Source organism: Zootoca vivipara, chromosome Z2 (assembly GCF_965207765.1).
Source record: "Zootoca vivipara chromosome Z2, rZooViv2.hap1.1, whole genome shotgun sequence".
NCBI lineage: Eukaryota > Metazoa > Chordata > Lepidosauria > Squamata > Lacertidae > Zootoca > Zootoca vivipara.
The window spans coordinates 37188595-37204429 of NC_142585.1; the positions used below are offsets into that span (position 1 = coordinate 37188595).

Genomic DNA, 15835 nt, shown 5'->3' on the forward strand with positions numbered 1-15835 from the left:
TTTATAAGAACTCTTTATGTAGGCTGGCTTCCAGTGAACTCAGCTACTGTAAATATTGAGTAGAGAGGGGCCTTTTTTTAGCTCACAGCTCTTAACCAATACGCTATTCAATTTAGACATTTAAGTACATATGGAAAGAGAAAAGCAAGCAACTCACAGGAAACTAGTGTTTACAAGCATATTCCTTTGAGGAAAACTAAACTGGCTGGCAGGACAAGAAGATCCACCTGCATTATCAGTTACAAGAGGTTGGATTCCAAGTTCCATAAGCGGAATCTGCTCATGGAATGGACTTTTCCACCTCCTTCCCTCTAACTTGAGTCCCTTACCCACCATAAAAGCAGCCCTGGTATATTCTTATTTGTGGGAAGGGGACTCCCATAGTATAGAATGTGGTACTTGGGGATGGGGAAGGTGGTGAAATCTGAGCACTTCAAAGCCCCCTGGGCAAATGGAAGCACCTTCTAGACATGTAAACACGTACGACTGTGCTCAGTATAAAGGATGGTGGGATACAGTTTCTAACAGAATCCAGGGACTAAAAGCCACCGTCATTCAAACTGAACAGAGGAAAAGATTTTCAGAAAATGTTTACTCAATGATAGAGAGCTGGATGGGGCTGGTGATGGGTTGGAGGAGTGTGGGGGTGGAACATGGCTCAACACAGGTATCCGTTTCAGTCCACAATCTCTGAAAGCTCAAAAGCCTACTTAGTTTGTCTCACTGCCAAGTTCTCTATTATTCACAGCACGCTTTGGGCCCTTAAGCACTAGATACACACTCTTTTAAATAAAAGTATGCGCGCACACACACACACACACACACACACACACACACACACTTTCCATTCCATCTAGATGCAAACACAAGGAAGGAAAATGTGGCTTACATCTAACATTAGACCCATTGAAATTAACAGACATGACCAACATACCGTAGATCCATTAATTTAAATGGATGGTTTTCAACTCCAATAGTAGACCTCTTGAAATTAACAGACCTAACTTCATTCTTTTCAGTGTCTACGCTGAGCAAAACTTAGGTTGGACACAATGCTCCTTCTTTGGCAAAGCTCTGAACCCAGCACTCAGATGAATCAATGCACTGCAGAGTGGGAAAGCAAAGCTGCTTGGGGGGTTTCTTGAGCAATGCCCACCTTTGTATGCTGCTGCTGCTGCTGCTGGAAGAGGTGGTAGTGGATAGGCTCCACCGTGGCGTCTGATTGTACAAGCGGAGCTCCTGCAGGCTGCCCACCAAATCCTTCAGCCGTTTCAACTGCTGGTCAATAATCTCCCGGTTATTGGTGAGTGCATTGAAGAGAGTCTCGCGCTCAGGTACCAGTAAACGCCTATTTTGAAAAGGAAAAACCAGAAACCAAATTTCAACAGGGAGAGAGAGAGAGGCAAAAGAACAGAGAACAATACAACAAAAACAATACAAAGATTTAAAGAACAATGTCATATATTTATACAGTTAAAAGGAATACCAACAGAAATGCAGATTGTAAAGGGTAGGTCAGAGAATAACACTACAAATATCTGCAGATGGAGAGCACAGGAAGGGAGTGCTCGTGTCCTTGAATGCTGCTTATCGGTTTCCTACAGGCATCTGGTTGGCCACCGTGAGAACAGGATGCTAGGCTAAATGGATCATTGGCATAAATCAGCAGGGCGTTTCTTATAAGAACTAGGATTTGTTTGTTTTTTATAATACCATCGAATTGTAGAACTGGAGGGGAACTGGTCCAACTCCCTGCAATGCAAGAATCTCAACCCAGTCAGTCCCTTCATCCAATTTGAAAACTGAAACTGGACTCTGCTTACCTTTGAAAATGTGCCAGCAGTTTTAATGCTGCACTGACTGGGATTTGTTATTATGCTAGATACTGTATTTGTGTTTTTATGTTGCAAACCGCACTACAATATTGGAATGAAGGGTGAAACAAACAAACAAACAAACAAACAAACAAACAAACAAACCTCTCAAAAGGCTAGTTGGAAGAGGAAAGTCTTCAACAGGAGCAGAGAAGAAAACAGAGAGGGGGACTGCCCTTATATTGCAGCGGAGGATTCCATAAAGCAAGTCCCCCTACACTAAAGACCCAATTCCTACCTCATACAGATCTCCTGGGTTAGATGATTATGCACAGGAGGCCAGACCGACCATATGCTGGGAATGCTCTAGCTCCAGACTTCTGATCAGGAAGCTGGACTAGAAAGTGGCCTTCAGGGTCCTCCTCCAACCAACCCTGTGGTTAAAGGATAGCAAATGAGGTGAACCTTGGAGCCTGAACTATTCCTTGAGTGAAAGTAATAACCTGATATTTTTGATGGGAAACAGGGAGCTCAGCCTCGAGAAGACACTTGGCTTTTTGAGTATCACTTAGCTAAGAAGTAAGCTTTAAAACTCACTTCTGCTTTTTTTGCTGTTCCAGGTGACGATCCCACTCCAAATCCAGGACATCATTCACATCCTGAACAGCAAATTTCACGTACTGGTGTAAGCGCCGGATTTCCTGCCCAGAAAAAAAAGAGGGTGGGGAATTTAGAATCATTTTAATCCACTCAGGACACTATACAAATATGTGGGTGGGTGGGTGGTCTCAGAAATTATTAAGATTATCAAGAGTTTACAACCATACTGATTTGGTTTCCTTCTGTGGTTAATGACAGACTGTGATCTAACTAGATTTCAATGAGGCTTCCGGCACCCAGTTGAGGAAAGGTGGGGCTGGATGCATCAATAACCAAAGAATTAGTGCACACAACCTTGGAGAAGGCATTTATTTAAAAACATTTCTATCTTCTCTGACCCGGCTTTAGCCTTATTGGTGATTGGGCAGTCTAAGGATACTAAAATAGTCCAATCAGAAACTTGCACTTGGACTACTGCAATGCACTCTACGTGGGGCTACCTTTGAAGGTGACCCGGAAACTGCAATTAATCCAGAATGTGGCAGCTAGACTAGTGACTGGGAGTGGCCGCCGGGACCACATATCACTGGTCCTGAGAGATCTACACTGGCTCCCAGTACGTTTCCGGGCACAATTCGAAGTGTTGGTACTGACCTTTAAAGCCCTAAATGGCCCTGGTCCTGTATACCTGAAGGAGTGTCTCCACCCCCACCATTCAGCTTGGACACTGAGATCTAGCACTGAGGGCCTTCTGGCGGTTCCCTCCCTGCGAGAAGTGAGGTTACAGGGAACCAGGCAGAGGGCCTTCTCGGTAGTGGCACCCGCCCTGTGGAATGCCCTCCCAGCAGATGTCAAGGCAATAAGTAACTATTTTACTTTTCGAAGACAACTGAAGGCAGCCCTGTTTAGGGAAGTTTTTAATGTTTGATGCTGTACTGTTTTTAATATTCGGTTGGAAGCCCCCCAGTGGCTGGGGAAACCCAGCCAGATGGGTGGGGTATAAATAATAATAATAATATATTATTATTATTATTATTATTATTATTATTATTATTATTATTATTATTGCAGCTTCACATCTGGAACTAGCCAATCACTGGAATACACTGGAGCTTTTGGAGAAAGGCTAGTTGGCTGGTATTTGGGAGAAAGCATTGTTAAGAGGGCTTGACGTACCATAGTAGAGTACAAAGCGGTTTGCAGAAATAAAAGATGAATTTGAGAGAATCAGGATGTCTTTCTTGATTTATGTAAACCAGATCTGCCCTCCCTCAGCCTTCATCTCACTCTCAAGCCTAACTCATAGTAGTATTGGGAGGGCAAAGTGAACCTTCAAGCATTTTGTATACTGAAAAGGGTTATTTAATGTAGGAAGTGGTTTCAAGAAAATGGGGCCAAAGTGGAAAGGGCTGTTGCTGTTCATGGGCTCCAAAGAGGCATCTGATTGGCCACTGTGAGAAAAGGATGCTGGGCCAGACAGGCCTTCAGTCAAATCCAGCCAGATTCTGCTTATCTCTACCACGTTACAGATCTAGATTCACAGGTTTATTCAAGCAACAACAACTCAATGCCCCATTTTAATTTAGACGTGGCATTTGGGGAAGATGATTATTGCCTGCAGGGGGCCTGTTGGAGCCTCAACTGGTGTGCATGAATGATTGAAAATTGCCCCCCAAAAGGCTTCTTTAGTTTAATGAATGTGCTTGTTCCACTGGCTTCAGAGCTCAGCAGGGCTGCGGAAGATATCGATTTGCTGGCTGCTACACTTGTCGGGAGAGATGGCAGCTGCTTTTGGCAAGGATGTGTTGCTATTTTGAAGAGCATTGTCAAAAAAGAAAAGAAAAAGAGAGATGCTAGCCACCTTTCCTCGGTTTAAATTTTTTACAGCAAAAAAAGAGAGGCGGTATGCCTCTGATTATCAGTTGCTGGGAATTTCAAGTAGGGACAGCACAGCTGCACTCCATCTTGCTTGTGGGCTTCCCACTGGGGCACCTGGTTGGGCCCTGCAAGAACAGGAGGCTGGAGAAGGTAGGCCTGATCCAGCACAATTATTCTTGTGGCAAGGGAGTTCTCACCCACGGGCAATAAGAGATTAACTAACACCCTGACCTTACATTCAGCCTTCTAAGGTACTGTTTTAATTATGGTTTCTGCTCAGAGGTCACATCCCACATTATCCTCATGCATCCGAGCTGTGTCAATTACACAATACCAGCCAAGGCTCAGTTCAATATTTTACAGTTCAGCACGACAGGGGAGAAATAGCTTGTTTAACTTCTGACACCCCAGGGGAGGAGAAGCGCAAGCAGAGTGAGGTGAAGTCTCTCGTTCGAAAAAACCTTTTTGCACATTGGCAGGAACTTCCTGCGGCAACCCAGCATTTACAAGCCCATTTGGCTTCAAGCCTCCCCATCCGTGAAATTAACTGCAGCAGCTCAAGTCCTTGTAAATCATCACATTGAGCAGCACGGCACTTGGTGGCGATAAAACAATCCCCGATGATGAACCCACTTTTTCTTTATAAAAATTGGGTAAGAATTATTAAACTGGCACTTCATTACGAAAGCTCTGCCCTCCATATTTGAAGATGGAGTGAAGAAAAATGTTGAGAAGATGACATTGGCTTAAAGAAGAGCCTCTAGGCCAGCGGGCCAACAATTTGCCCTTTAGAGAATTGTACAATAGAGGCATTGCTCACCCCAGGAACGTAGGAAGCTGCCTTAAATTGAGTCAGGTCATTGGTCCATCTAGCTCAGTACTGTCTACACTGACTGGCAGTGGCTCTCGGGGGTTTCAGGTAGGGAACATTCCCAGTCCTACTTGGATATGCTGGGGAGTGAATCTGGGACTTTCTACATGCAAAGCAGGTGCTCTACCACTGGGCTATTGATTTCCCCCTAAACATAGGGAAGATTCTAGTCCTCGTGGTTCTGAATCAACAGCCAATTTACACAGGAAGCTGCCTTGTACTGAGTCAAACTACTGGTCCAACTAGCTCAGTATTGGCTACACTGATTGGAATATTTCGCCAGAGTTTCAGACAGGGTTCTCTCCCAACTCTACCTGGAGATGCCAGGGATTGAAGTTGGGACCTTCTGCATGCAAAGGAAATGTTCTACACCTGGGCCATGGCCACTTTAGCAAAAATAATAGGGGCTGTCAACTGGTAGTCGCAAAACCCAATCCAGTCTACAAATAGTTTCCATCCAATCTGGGGAATTGCACATGTTTTCACAGAGAAGCAGTACAGTGTAATGGAAAACCTGTGGTTCTCCAGATGCTGAGAGTTGTGGTTCACCAACAGCTGTAAGGACCAAAACATAGCTGCATGAAACTCACAGGGTTGCCGTGGGCCACTCACCATATCTCAGCCTAATCTACTTGACAGGGCTCTTGGAAATAAAAAAGGAGGGGAAGAGATAAGAGATTCATATACACTGTCCAAAGCTCTTACCAAAACATTTCCAAGCAAACACGCTTCACTTCTGAGAAGGGAGCAACTACCGGTAGCAGTAGGGAATGCTTGCTAGAGATTGGAGCAGCCTAAGTGACATCTCTAACTGGAACAGGTGCCATTACCTGCTGGAGACCATGGGGTTTGGAACTTCCTCTGCCTCCCTAGCAGGCATTTATAATTTCCCCCTGGCTCCCAAAGCTCTGATCCCCTTGCCCTATCAAGGATCCTACCTGAAGTTGAGCTTCACTTTTTGGGTCCAAAGGCCTCTTATACAGCAGGTGCAGATACTCAGTGTTGTGAGCTCGCGTGTCCTTCTGCCTTGCTTCTTCCAGCCCTGCAAACCCCTCCAGCAGGCTTGTCTTCAGGAGGCTAAAGTCTGCATGAAGGGACTACAAGAAAGGAACAAAGGGAGAGGAAGACCCACCAGGAAGTAGGTGGAACTCTTTGTCACAAAACACATATGTGGCTTTTCCACAGAAACATTAATTCATCAGGTCTGGAAGAAAGCTATACTGAGGCAACAACACAGTTCAGCAGCACAAACTGCTGCCACAAACAGGATTCTACATCTCAGGGGCAGGGGTGGTGGGACCTAACAAATCACAAGGCTTCTACAAGCCGGTCTGGATCCCAGTTCCCTGTTCATTTCTTTGTCAGATGGGGATTGCTGGGCTTGAACCTGAGACCTTCTGTCTGCAAAGCAGATGCTCTACCACTGAGCCATGGCTTTTGTCCCCTGTTCATTTCTTTTTAAAATCTTTGGCATCTGTATGCCACCACATAACCATAGCTAAACTAATTAGACAAAACAAAGCACTTAAAAAAAACAAAACCCCAACATAAATAGAACAAAATAAGTGGCAACAATAACATTAGCAACCTGACCCATTATATTTGTTACAGGTAGGTAGCCGTGTTGGTCTGACGTAGTCAGAAAAAAAAAATTCCTTCCAGCAGCACCTTAGAGACCAACTAAGTTTGTCATAGGTATGAGCTTTCGTGTGCATAATAATAATAATAATAATAATAATACTTTATTATTTATACCCCGCCCATCTGGCTGGGTTTCCTCAGCCACCCTGGGCGGCTTCCAACAGAAATATTAAAATACACTAATTTCTTAAAGATTAAAAGCTTCCCTAAACAGGGCTGAAGAAGTGTGCATGCACACGAAAGCTCACTACCTATGACAAACTTAGTTGGTCTCTAAGGTGCTACTGGAAGGATTTTTTTCTATTTTTTGCCCCATTATATATTACTGAAATGAAGAAAGCCTGGGGTAGAAGGTAACCAGGGTGGATTTGGGTAAGAAGGACTGATAGTGCTGTTCAGTTCTGGTACTCAACATTAAAGAAAACTAAGCCCAGGGATTTGTCCTTAAGTATGTGCCTTTTGCAACTGTTCTGTTTGAATATCAGGATTCTAGCAAAAGCAACAGCAGATCCTGGAAGCCTGCACTCCCCTGATCTAGAGGCTTCAGCTGTGGCAAACTGTCTAAAGAGATTCCCTTCCTGCAGGGGTTTGCTTGATGCTGTCTTTATTTTATTTTCAGTCCTAGCTCAAAACCAGACATTTTATTCCCACTGGAATTTTTAAGTGGCTTGCTGTGGGTTTTTGCTCTAAAGTCATTCTGAGAAGTTTGAACAAGAAGTGGCTAAAAATCATTCAATAAATATATATGATTTGCCAAAAGAATAAAACCCAAACAGACTTCAGACCATGGTTTCCAAGTCAGTCACGAATTATGGTTATCAGTTCAGACATGGTGCTAAGCTTCTTTAACCAGAAGATGGAACTATGCTGTACGCACATATCTGTCATCTCACTTTTGTCTCTAGCTCAGACAGGTTTGTGGGATGGTTCCCCCAAACCCAGCAAACCTATTTACCAGAGGCAACACAATGGAGAGAGTATGTCTCCTTCAGGAGCACCAAACCCCCTTTCAAACTTCCTCCTTAAGAGTGCAATCTGATGGGAATAGGATAAGTATGATAAATAAGGAAAATACATGTGGCGTGCAGCCAAGGGCAAAGTGGTCTATTAAGGCACAGCATATTGTTTCAGCAAATGAAAACATACACTCAATTACGAAACAATGGAGTGAACTAATTACTGTATTTAGTAAGCGGGACTTGAGGGGGGCAGGAATCAGAAGGCCATTTCAAACCACTGTGCTTTATGATACTGATTTGGCAACTGTTTCAGGCAAAGCTGAAAATAAAATATATACACCACACAATGAAGAATACAACACCCACCTTGAATTACCAGGGCTACCGAACATAGCAGACATGGTTAGGATTGCACAGAAAATGTCACAGTCTCAGTAATAGTAATACCACCATAATCGTCCCATGCAATCAACAGAATGAGAAGTTCTTCAATTTGTAAAAACCAGGACCTAACAAGTAACCCATTCCCAACCCCGAGATAATTGAGCATGAAGGAAAACTTGGTTCTCAACTGGAGACTACATCCTCCGCCAAATCATCTTACCTCCGTTGTCTCTTTGATCTCCAAAAGGAAAGTGTGAAGGTCATTTGACTCCATCCTCAACATAGCCTCCTCTTCCTCGGTGCCCACTTCGATGGCAGCTTTGGCTGTCCTGCCTTTCAGCTCTTCCATCTCCTTCTGGAAGTGTGCAATCTACAGGAACAAGTTTAGTAGTTCATGCATTGTTAAATGACGACACACCCAACCGTTGAGAGCTCAGATTGGGGAAGAACAGTACGGACAGCAAACATGTTGCCCACCAGATGTTGTTGGACTACAACTCCCATCATCCTCTGACCATTGATGAGAGTTGAAGTCCAACTTCATATGGAGTCCAGGTTCAAAGAAAGGTGACTACAGGGAGGAACAGTACATCATAGCTCCAGAAAGCCTCACCTCCTCCCTGATTCCTATGATGACAGGATCTGAATCCTTCCACTGGTGAGTCTGTTTCTCCACCCCAGCAGTGGGTGGTTGCTGCCGGCCCTGCAAGGCACAAATGCTTTATTATTGCTTGATGGGGAATCTTAGAACTAAAATGTCTGCTATGAGAGATAAAACAAGAAAACCTCTGAACATGTTAAAGGAAGAGAGGGAGGGGGGAGTGTGCGTGTTGAAAGCAAAACACAAGTAAATAAAATTTGTAATTTGCTTGTCTATAATGGTGGGTCTGACAATAACAGTACAAAAAATTAATACCAAGGACAAGGAAAATTAAACCTCCCCAAAATTAAAACCTGCCCCCCTAAAAACTCCTAAGCAACCCCCATCCCACTCCCAACAGTGTTTAGGCACCCTGAGCCACATATCCACCAGGAGTCACAGGTAAAAATGTTTTCCTTCCTAAATAACCACCTAATATGCACAGGAGCACACTCTTGGGGTTCACTCACGTAACTGAATGTCTCCCTTTCCCAAATCTGCTCAGAGACTCCTTCAATCTTCCAGAGAGAAGCTGTGTGAGATAGAAGCAGCTATGTTCACGCAGTAAGCTTTGTCGGATTTGATCCTTGTTTTTGAGATGGAACAATATGGTTCCTGTCAAGGACAGACAGGCCAGCTTCTAATTACCTGGGAAGGGCTCACTTTTGAAGCAGCTGAGGAAATCTTGGCCGTTTTCTGGAGCATGGAAGCTGGAGGAGCGCTCTGAGAGGGACGTGCCACTAAAGAGTCCAAAAAGAAACAAAATGACTCACAGATCCATGAATTTCAAAGATTACAGGATTTGGTAAGTGTGGCTATCTGCTTTCAGGAAAATTAAAACAAAATAAAACAATTCTTTCCAGTAGCACCTTGGAGACCAACTAACTTAGTTGGTCTCTAAGGTGCTACAGGAAAATTAAGTTTATATGTTTTTATGTAGTTTCCATATTGCTGTTTTTAAGGTTGCGTTTTAGTTTTAATGGCATGCTGTTTGTTTTTTTAAGACTGAACGCTGCTTAGGATATTTTTGAAATATTAAGCAGTAGATCAGAGCTCTCCAAACTATGTGTCATGGCACGTTAGTGTGTCAGCTGCATTGTGTAGGTGTTTCGTGCAAATGCTCCCCACACTTCTCCCAGGGCTGGAAAAGGGTTAGTTTAACCTCCAGTTTGCTAGTAAAAAAATGAATTACTGTGTTGTGAAATGATGCATGTCTACAAAGTGTGTCACCAACATGAAAAGTTTGAAAAGCTCTGCAGTAGATAAACACTTTAAATTAAACTGAATAAAAAAGTCCCCCCCCCCAAAAAAAGAAGCACAAGATTCTGTAAGTGCCAATCTCCAATGCTTGATGCAACAGCAGGCAGAAATTAGCAAGAAATAGCAGAGCACCGTGGCAAAAAGAACTAACCACTGTGGGATGTTGAAATGCCAAACTTCCATTTTTGTACAAAGTTTATAGTCCTCAATCCGTTTCTCATATGTAAAGCAGTCACAACTACATACAGTGGTACCTCTGGTTGCGAACGGGATCCATTCCGGAGCCCCGTTCGCAACATGAGCAGTACACAACCCACGTCTGCGCTTCTGCACACACACGGGTCTCAATTCAGCGCTTCTGCGCATGACGTCATTTGACGCTTCTGCGCATGCGCGAACCGCCGAACCTGGAAGTAACCTGTTGTGTTACTTCCGGGTTCGGTGTGTTCGTAACCCGTGTTCTACACAACCCGCAGCATTCGTATCCAGAGGTATGACTGTATGAGTTTTTATCAGCGGGAAAAGGGGGAAAGGGAGAGGGGATGTACCTGCTGAAGAGACTGGGGTGGAAGCCTTGATCGGCACTGCAGGAGGGGTGCCCAGCACAGCAGACTGGCCCAGAGGCCCAGCAGGTACAGGCTTTGCAGCAGGTGAGAAGGAGAAAATACTGGAGCTTTGGCCACTGTTGGCAGCTAGTGTAGAAGATTCTGCAGCAGTGAACCTGGGGAGGGAGGGAAGAACAGAAGAATTCATGCTTTTGGGACTAGGAAGCTTCATGGCATGGGCCCTTTGTAGGTGACTGTTACCCTTAGCTGCATGCAGAGTGCCCTTGGTCACACCCTGTGCCCTCAGCACTCTGCAAGAGCAGCGGAAAACCTCTGTCCCACAAATATATTGAAAAATAGCTGCACTATATATTTAAAGCAGTACCAATAGTCAGGGCTTCTCCAAAAGAACCCAGGGAGCTGTTGCTCGTTAAGCCCGCTGAGATAGGTTAAGGTAAAGGGTAAAGGGACCCCTGACCATTTGGTGCAGTCGTGACCAACTCTGGGGTTGCGGCGCTCATCTCGCGTTATTGGCCGAGGGAGCTGGTGTACAGCTTCCAGGTCATGTGGCCAGCATGACCAAGCCGCTTCTGGCGAACCAGAGCAGCACACGGAAACGCCATTTACCTTCCCGCTGTAGCGGTCCCTATTTATCTACTTGCACTTTGACGTGCTTTCAAACTGCTAGGTTGGCAGGAGCAGGGACCGAGCAACGGGAGCTCACCCCGTCACGGGGATTTGAACCGCCGACCTTCTGATCAGCAAGCCCTAGGCTCTGTGGTTTAACCCACAGTGCCACCCGCAGATAGGTTAGGAGACCCCTATTCCCTCTCACAGAGATATAATTTCCAGAGTGGCTTAACAGTCAATCCTTCTTCCCAGGAGTTCTGGGTCTCCTAACAGCTCTCATCCCCCTGAACAAACAGTTCCTAAGATTCCTTGGAGGGAGGACCTGTTTAAAACAGTACTGCTTTAAATGTACAATGCAGATGGGGCTCCTGGTGCAGAACCTGTGATGCCCCTCTGGGTATTGGACTCCGACTCCCATCAACCCCAGCCAGCATGTTCCCCACCAACTTTAAACCAATGTGTTTAACATGTTCAAGAACTGCTTCAAAACGCCCACACATACATTGGCTAAAAAGACTCAAAGGGAGACTTACTTTTCAGTGAGGTTAGTTTTGACGGAGGAAGATGGTGCGGCAAAACCCTGCTTTAGCCCAACAGGACTCGCGAAGGGAGGGGCCCCGGCTGAGCTGTCCGTGCCTGCTTTATAACTCACGGAACCAAAAGAGAAGGAGGGAGGAGAAGCTGTAATGGGGCCGGACAGCAGAGATGGAGTTGGAGGCACTTTGGAGGTGCTGGTGGCCGGAGAGAAGGGGAACCCGACTGCTCCGCTCAGGTTGGAAGCAAGGGGAGGCTTGGGGGTCTCCGACACGCCAGGATACTGCGGCGGGGCATCAGTGGCAGATCTGGTGGATTTCAGAGTGAAGGACGTGAAAGACAAAGCGGCTGCCCCTTTGCTGGAAACTGAAGATGTGGCTGGGACAACGGCCAAGGAAGCTTCGACTTTTGGAGGAGCAGCAGAAGCGGAAGCGGATGATGGGGGAGTGCTTCCTGGAAGAGATGGGAGAGGTTTTGTTAAAAGTTACTACCGGTATGTATCATTAGGGCCGTTCCACATCAAATCAACACCAAAAAAACACAAGGGTTTCACCACCATCCGTCTTGGATTTTGATGAAACTTGGGATACACCATTCCCTTATGGTTGCAAAATTGAAAATAATGCATAATTTTAAATTATTTTAATCTTTTTTCTTGTTAGGTCTTATTTCCTTACATCAGCATTTAAAGTTTCTGGCCATTTTTTTTAGACTGATTTCACAATATAGCCTATGTTCATAGTTTTAAATACCCCAAAACTGAAAAAGAAGCCTGCACATTTGAAACTCCCCCTGTAATAACCAATATTATTTTAGATTTTAAGATGAACAACTTTATTTCATTAATTTTTTTATTACAGCTATGCATTGCAAAAAGTTGTACCCAGTAGCCATTTCCCCCATGATGTCCAAAAAACGTAAAATTTTGTTACAAGACATAAAAGACCATTAAATTTTATTCTTTGTTGAGAGAGAGCATGTCTTTGCAATAATTTTCACCATCAAAAACTTTTGATTCCATTGTGCCCACATGCTGAAAATTTAGGTTTTCTAAACATACGTTTTTTTCACCCAAAAAACTACATTTATACATTTTTTAAAGGCATTTATAAAATCTTTTGAGTGCTGGTGCATTTTTCCCTGAAATCCTCATCCTCTTATTGAGCTCTGTGTAAAATTTCAAAGAGATCTGATCATTGGTTATGGAGAAAAAAAATAAAATGTACACAAGGCTGAGGATCTCGAGAGGGACAGAAACACAGATTTCATGAAACTTTGAAGTGCTATAAAATCAAAAACGAATTTGACTTCATCTTGCTTGCTTGGACTGGCAGCTGCTGTCTATGGTCTCTGGGCTTGGAAGAAAGATGTGGGGTGATCCTGATAACACACTGAGGCCGAGAGAGGTTCACTGCAAAAGGGAGAAGACTCTCAATTGCCACATAGCTTTGTGTTGTGGAGAGGCTTTTCCACACAATTGAGATGTACCTCAGAAGAACTTGGACTTACCTCCACAGCTCAGCATGCCATCATAGGAGATTCTCCTTCCCCCATTTAGCCCCACAGGGGAGGCCCAGAGTCAGCCCACATTTTAATTCTCTATCAAGACCAGACAAGATTTGTGTACATGCACAGATACATGCTTAGAATACTGATATTAGCTCTGCCGTTTAAGGATATGGCAGGCTAGACATGCGAAGTAATTTAATAAAAATGCACAATAGATCTTTTCAGACTCACAGATCGGACCTCCAAGATCCCTGCCTAAAGGACCAGCCCTTAAATCAATACTACAATTTCCCAGGTCAGCCGGATTTTAATTGAGCTGGGAATTGACAGCACAAGGCCTGCTACAATCCCCCATTGATTTTTGGCAAGGATCATGTCAGTCTGAATCAAACATCCTGCCGACAAGCAAGCCAAGTGGAGCTGGAAAGAAAAGCCTTTGCCAAAACTAAGGTGTTCCGTATTGAACAGGAAATGCAATTACACAGATGAAAAGTGAACAGGGCTTTGCAGTGAACCTTCATCTCTGGCCAAAACAGATAATACACAAATAGTTCTCTTCGCCCTTTGAGTTCAATATTTACTACCAATATACTGACCATATATTGGCAGCTCAGTGGGAAAGAACCTGTGTTGCAAGCAGAAAGTCCCAGGTTCAATCCCTGAAATCTCCAGTAGCTCTCCAGGGTTCAGGCAGGAGACATTCCCAGCCATACCTGGAGATGCCAGGGATCACACCTGAGACCTTCTGCATGCAAAGCAAGTTTCTCTACCACTGAACTACACTGCTTCCCCCCCACACCTATTAGGAAGATTCCTTATTTCATGTCAGATTGTTGGTCCAGCTGACTGAGTGTTGTCTGCACTGACAGGCAGCAGCTCCCCAGGTTTCCAGACCAGGGTCTCTCCCAGCCCCATCTGGAGATGCCAAGGACTGAACACAGGACTCCTTGCATCCAAAGCAAGGAGGTCCAACCAATCATATACGCAAAGTGGGAGAGTCTGGTAGCCTCTGCACTGCATGCAGAAAGACCCAGCTTCAACACCCATCTTCTCTAGGTGGGACGGAGAGAGGCCCTTGCCTGAAACCTGGGGAGATGCTGCCAGTCAGTGTAGATAATACTGATGGTCCAAACTGGCATGAGGTCTGTTTCATACTCTCCTATGGAACGCTGTGAAGTGTTTCCAAGACTGCAGCCTTACAGAGCAATCCTAACCACATACACAAAGATCTATTAAGGTGCTGATGAGCAAAATGCTGATGAGCAAAACCGAAAGATTGAAAAGGGAGGGTAAGAGGCACAGGTACGTCTTTTTGATCTCAAGTTGTGCATGTTGCTTGCCACGCCCTCCTTATCACTCTACACCAGCCTTCTCTGGCACGGTGCCACCCATACGTTGTTGAATTCTGACTCTCATTATTCCTGGCCACTGACTGCTGGGAGTTCATTCAGTAACACCTAGAGGGCACCAGGCTTCTCCAATTGCATTCAAGGTGTTTTGGGATAAGGGTTCTACAACCTTGGATATCCGGGTGCTGCTGGATAAAAACACCCCCCAAAAGCAAGCAAGCACCTACCGGCTGATTTTGCTCCTCTGTCTCCTTCTGGAGAGAGAGGCTCCGGCACCACAATCAGAGACCTCACACCAGGGTTTTGATTGACCATGTAAAAGGGGCAGAGGACTCCATCAGTTGACAGCAGCAGCAGGACCGGTGCTGGGTCCATGGTTTTATCCTCACCTGCAAAAATGCCACACAAACACCATGACCAGACGTGTTCAGCAGTACCTTCACTTAGTAAGCAGCCCTCAAAACAAGTCTGGGAAACAACCAGGAAGCTACGTCAGAATGGCAAGGGTTTAAAACTTTACAAGGGAAACTAAGTGCCCAAGATGACTTCTCTTGAATAATGCAAAATGTATTACGACTCTATTCCATGCATTTCTAGTCCACTTGTTGTTGTTTTTTTACTTATACAGTACACATTCCAGCCAGGCAAAAATAGTGTCAGCTGGGGAGAGTCCCATGGGCCAGATAAAGAGGCCTGGAGGGTCACAATTGGCCCTGAGGTCGCAGGTCTGCCCACCCTGTATAGCCTCAAGAATCACAGTTAGAAGGTGGGAAAATAGCACTTTCAGGTATATTAATAGCATCTTCTCTGGGACCAGCACTAAAGCTCCCTCTACAGGAGGCGTGAAGAAGCTTTAGCCCTCCAGATGTTGCCGAACTACAACTCTCAGCATCCCTGGCCATGCTTTGTTGGGGCTGATGGGAGACATGGTTCAGCAACATCTGGAGGGCAAAAGGTTCCCCACACCTGCTATAGAGAGCACTGCAGTTTGCTTTATGCTTAACCCAAGAGCAACATTCAAATACTTACTAATGGTTATGGGCATGTTGCTGGTGTAATCAATGGCCACACCTACAGGCAAAGTGTCATCGCTCTTATCGGTGACCGGAAGTTCTGCTCGGCTGGAGTCTTCCAGAACCCACAGCTCCCAGTTGTTCTGTAAGAAGGGTTAGTTTAATTAGCACTAGCAATCAGGATCTTGGTCTATCTAGCACAGTATTG

At 44.9% G+C, this 15835-nt stretch overlaps 1 protein-coding gene across 11 annotated transcripts in view; it reads right to left on the reverse strand.

The window, feature by feature from the left end:
* NUP214 (nucleoporin 214) overlaps positions 1-15835 on the reverse strand; it is an 80543-nt gene that overhangs the window by 51696 nt on the left and 13012 nt on the right. For all 11 annotated transcript variants that reach the window (XM_088664824.1, XM_060270448.2, XM_088664827.1 and 8 more), the window contains 10 exons: positions 15644-15770; positions 14842-15003; positions 11756-12209; positions 10596-10768; positions 9436-9527; positions 8761-8850; positions 8368-8517; positions 6102-6260; positions 2412-2515; positions 1157-1348 (listed from right to left, as the gene is read on the reverse strand). In XM_088664824.1, the coding sequence (XP_088520950.1) occupies positions 1157-1348; positions 2412-2515; positions 6102-6260; positions 8368-8517; positions 8761-8850; positions 9436-9527; positions 10596-10768; positions 11756-12209; positions 14842-15003; positions 15644-15770 (1703 nt within the window). The remainder of the gene's footprint in view (positions 1-1156; positions 1349-2411; positions 2516-6101; positions 6261-8367; positions 8518-8760; positions 8851-9435; positions 9528-10595; positions 10769-11755; positions 12210-14841; positions 15004-15643; positions 15771-15835) is intronic.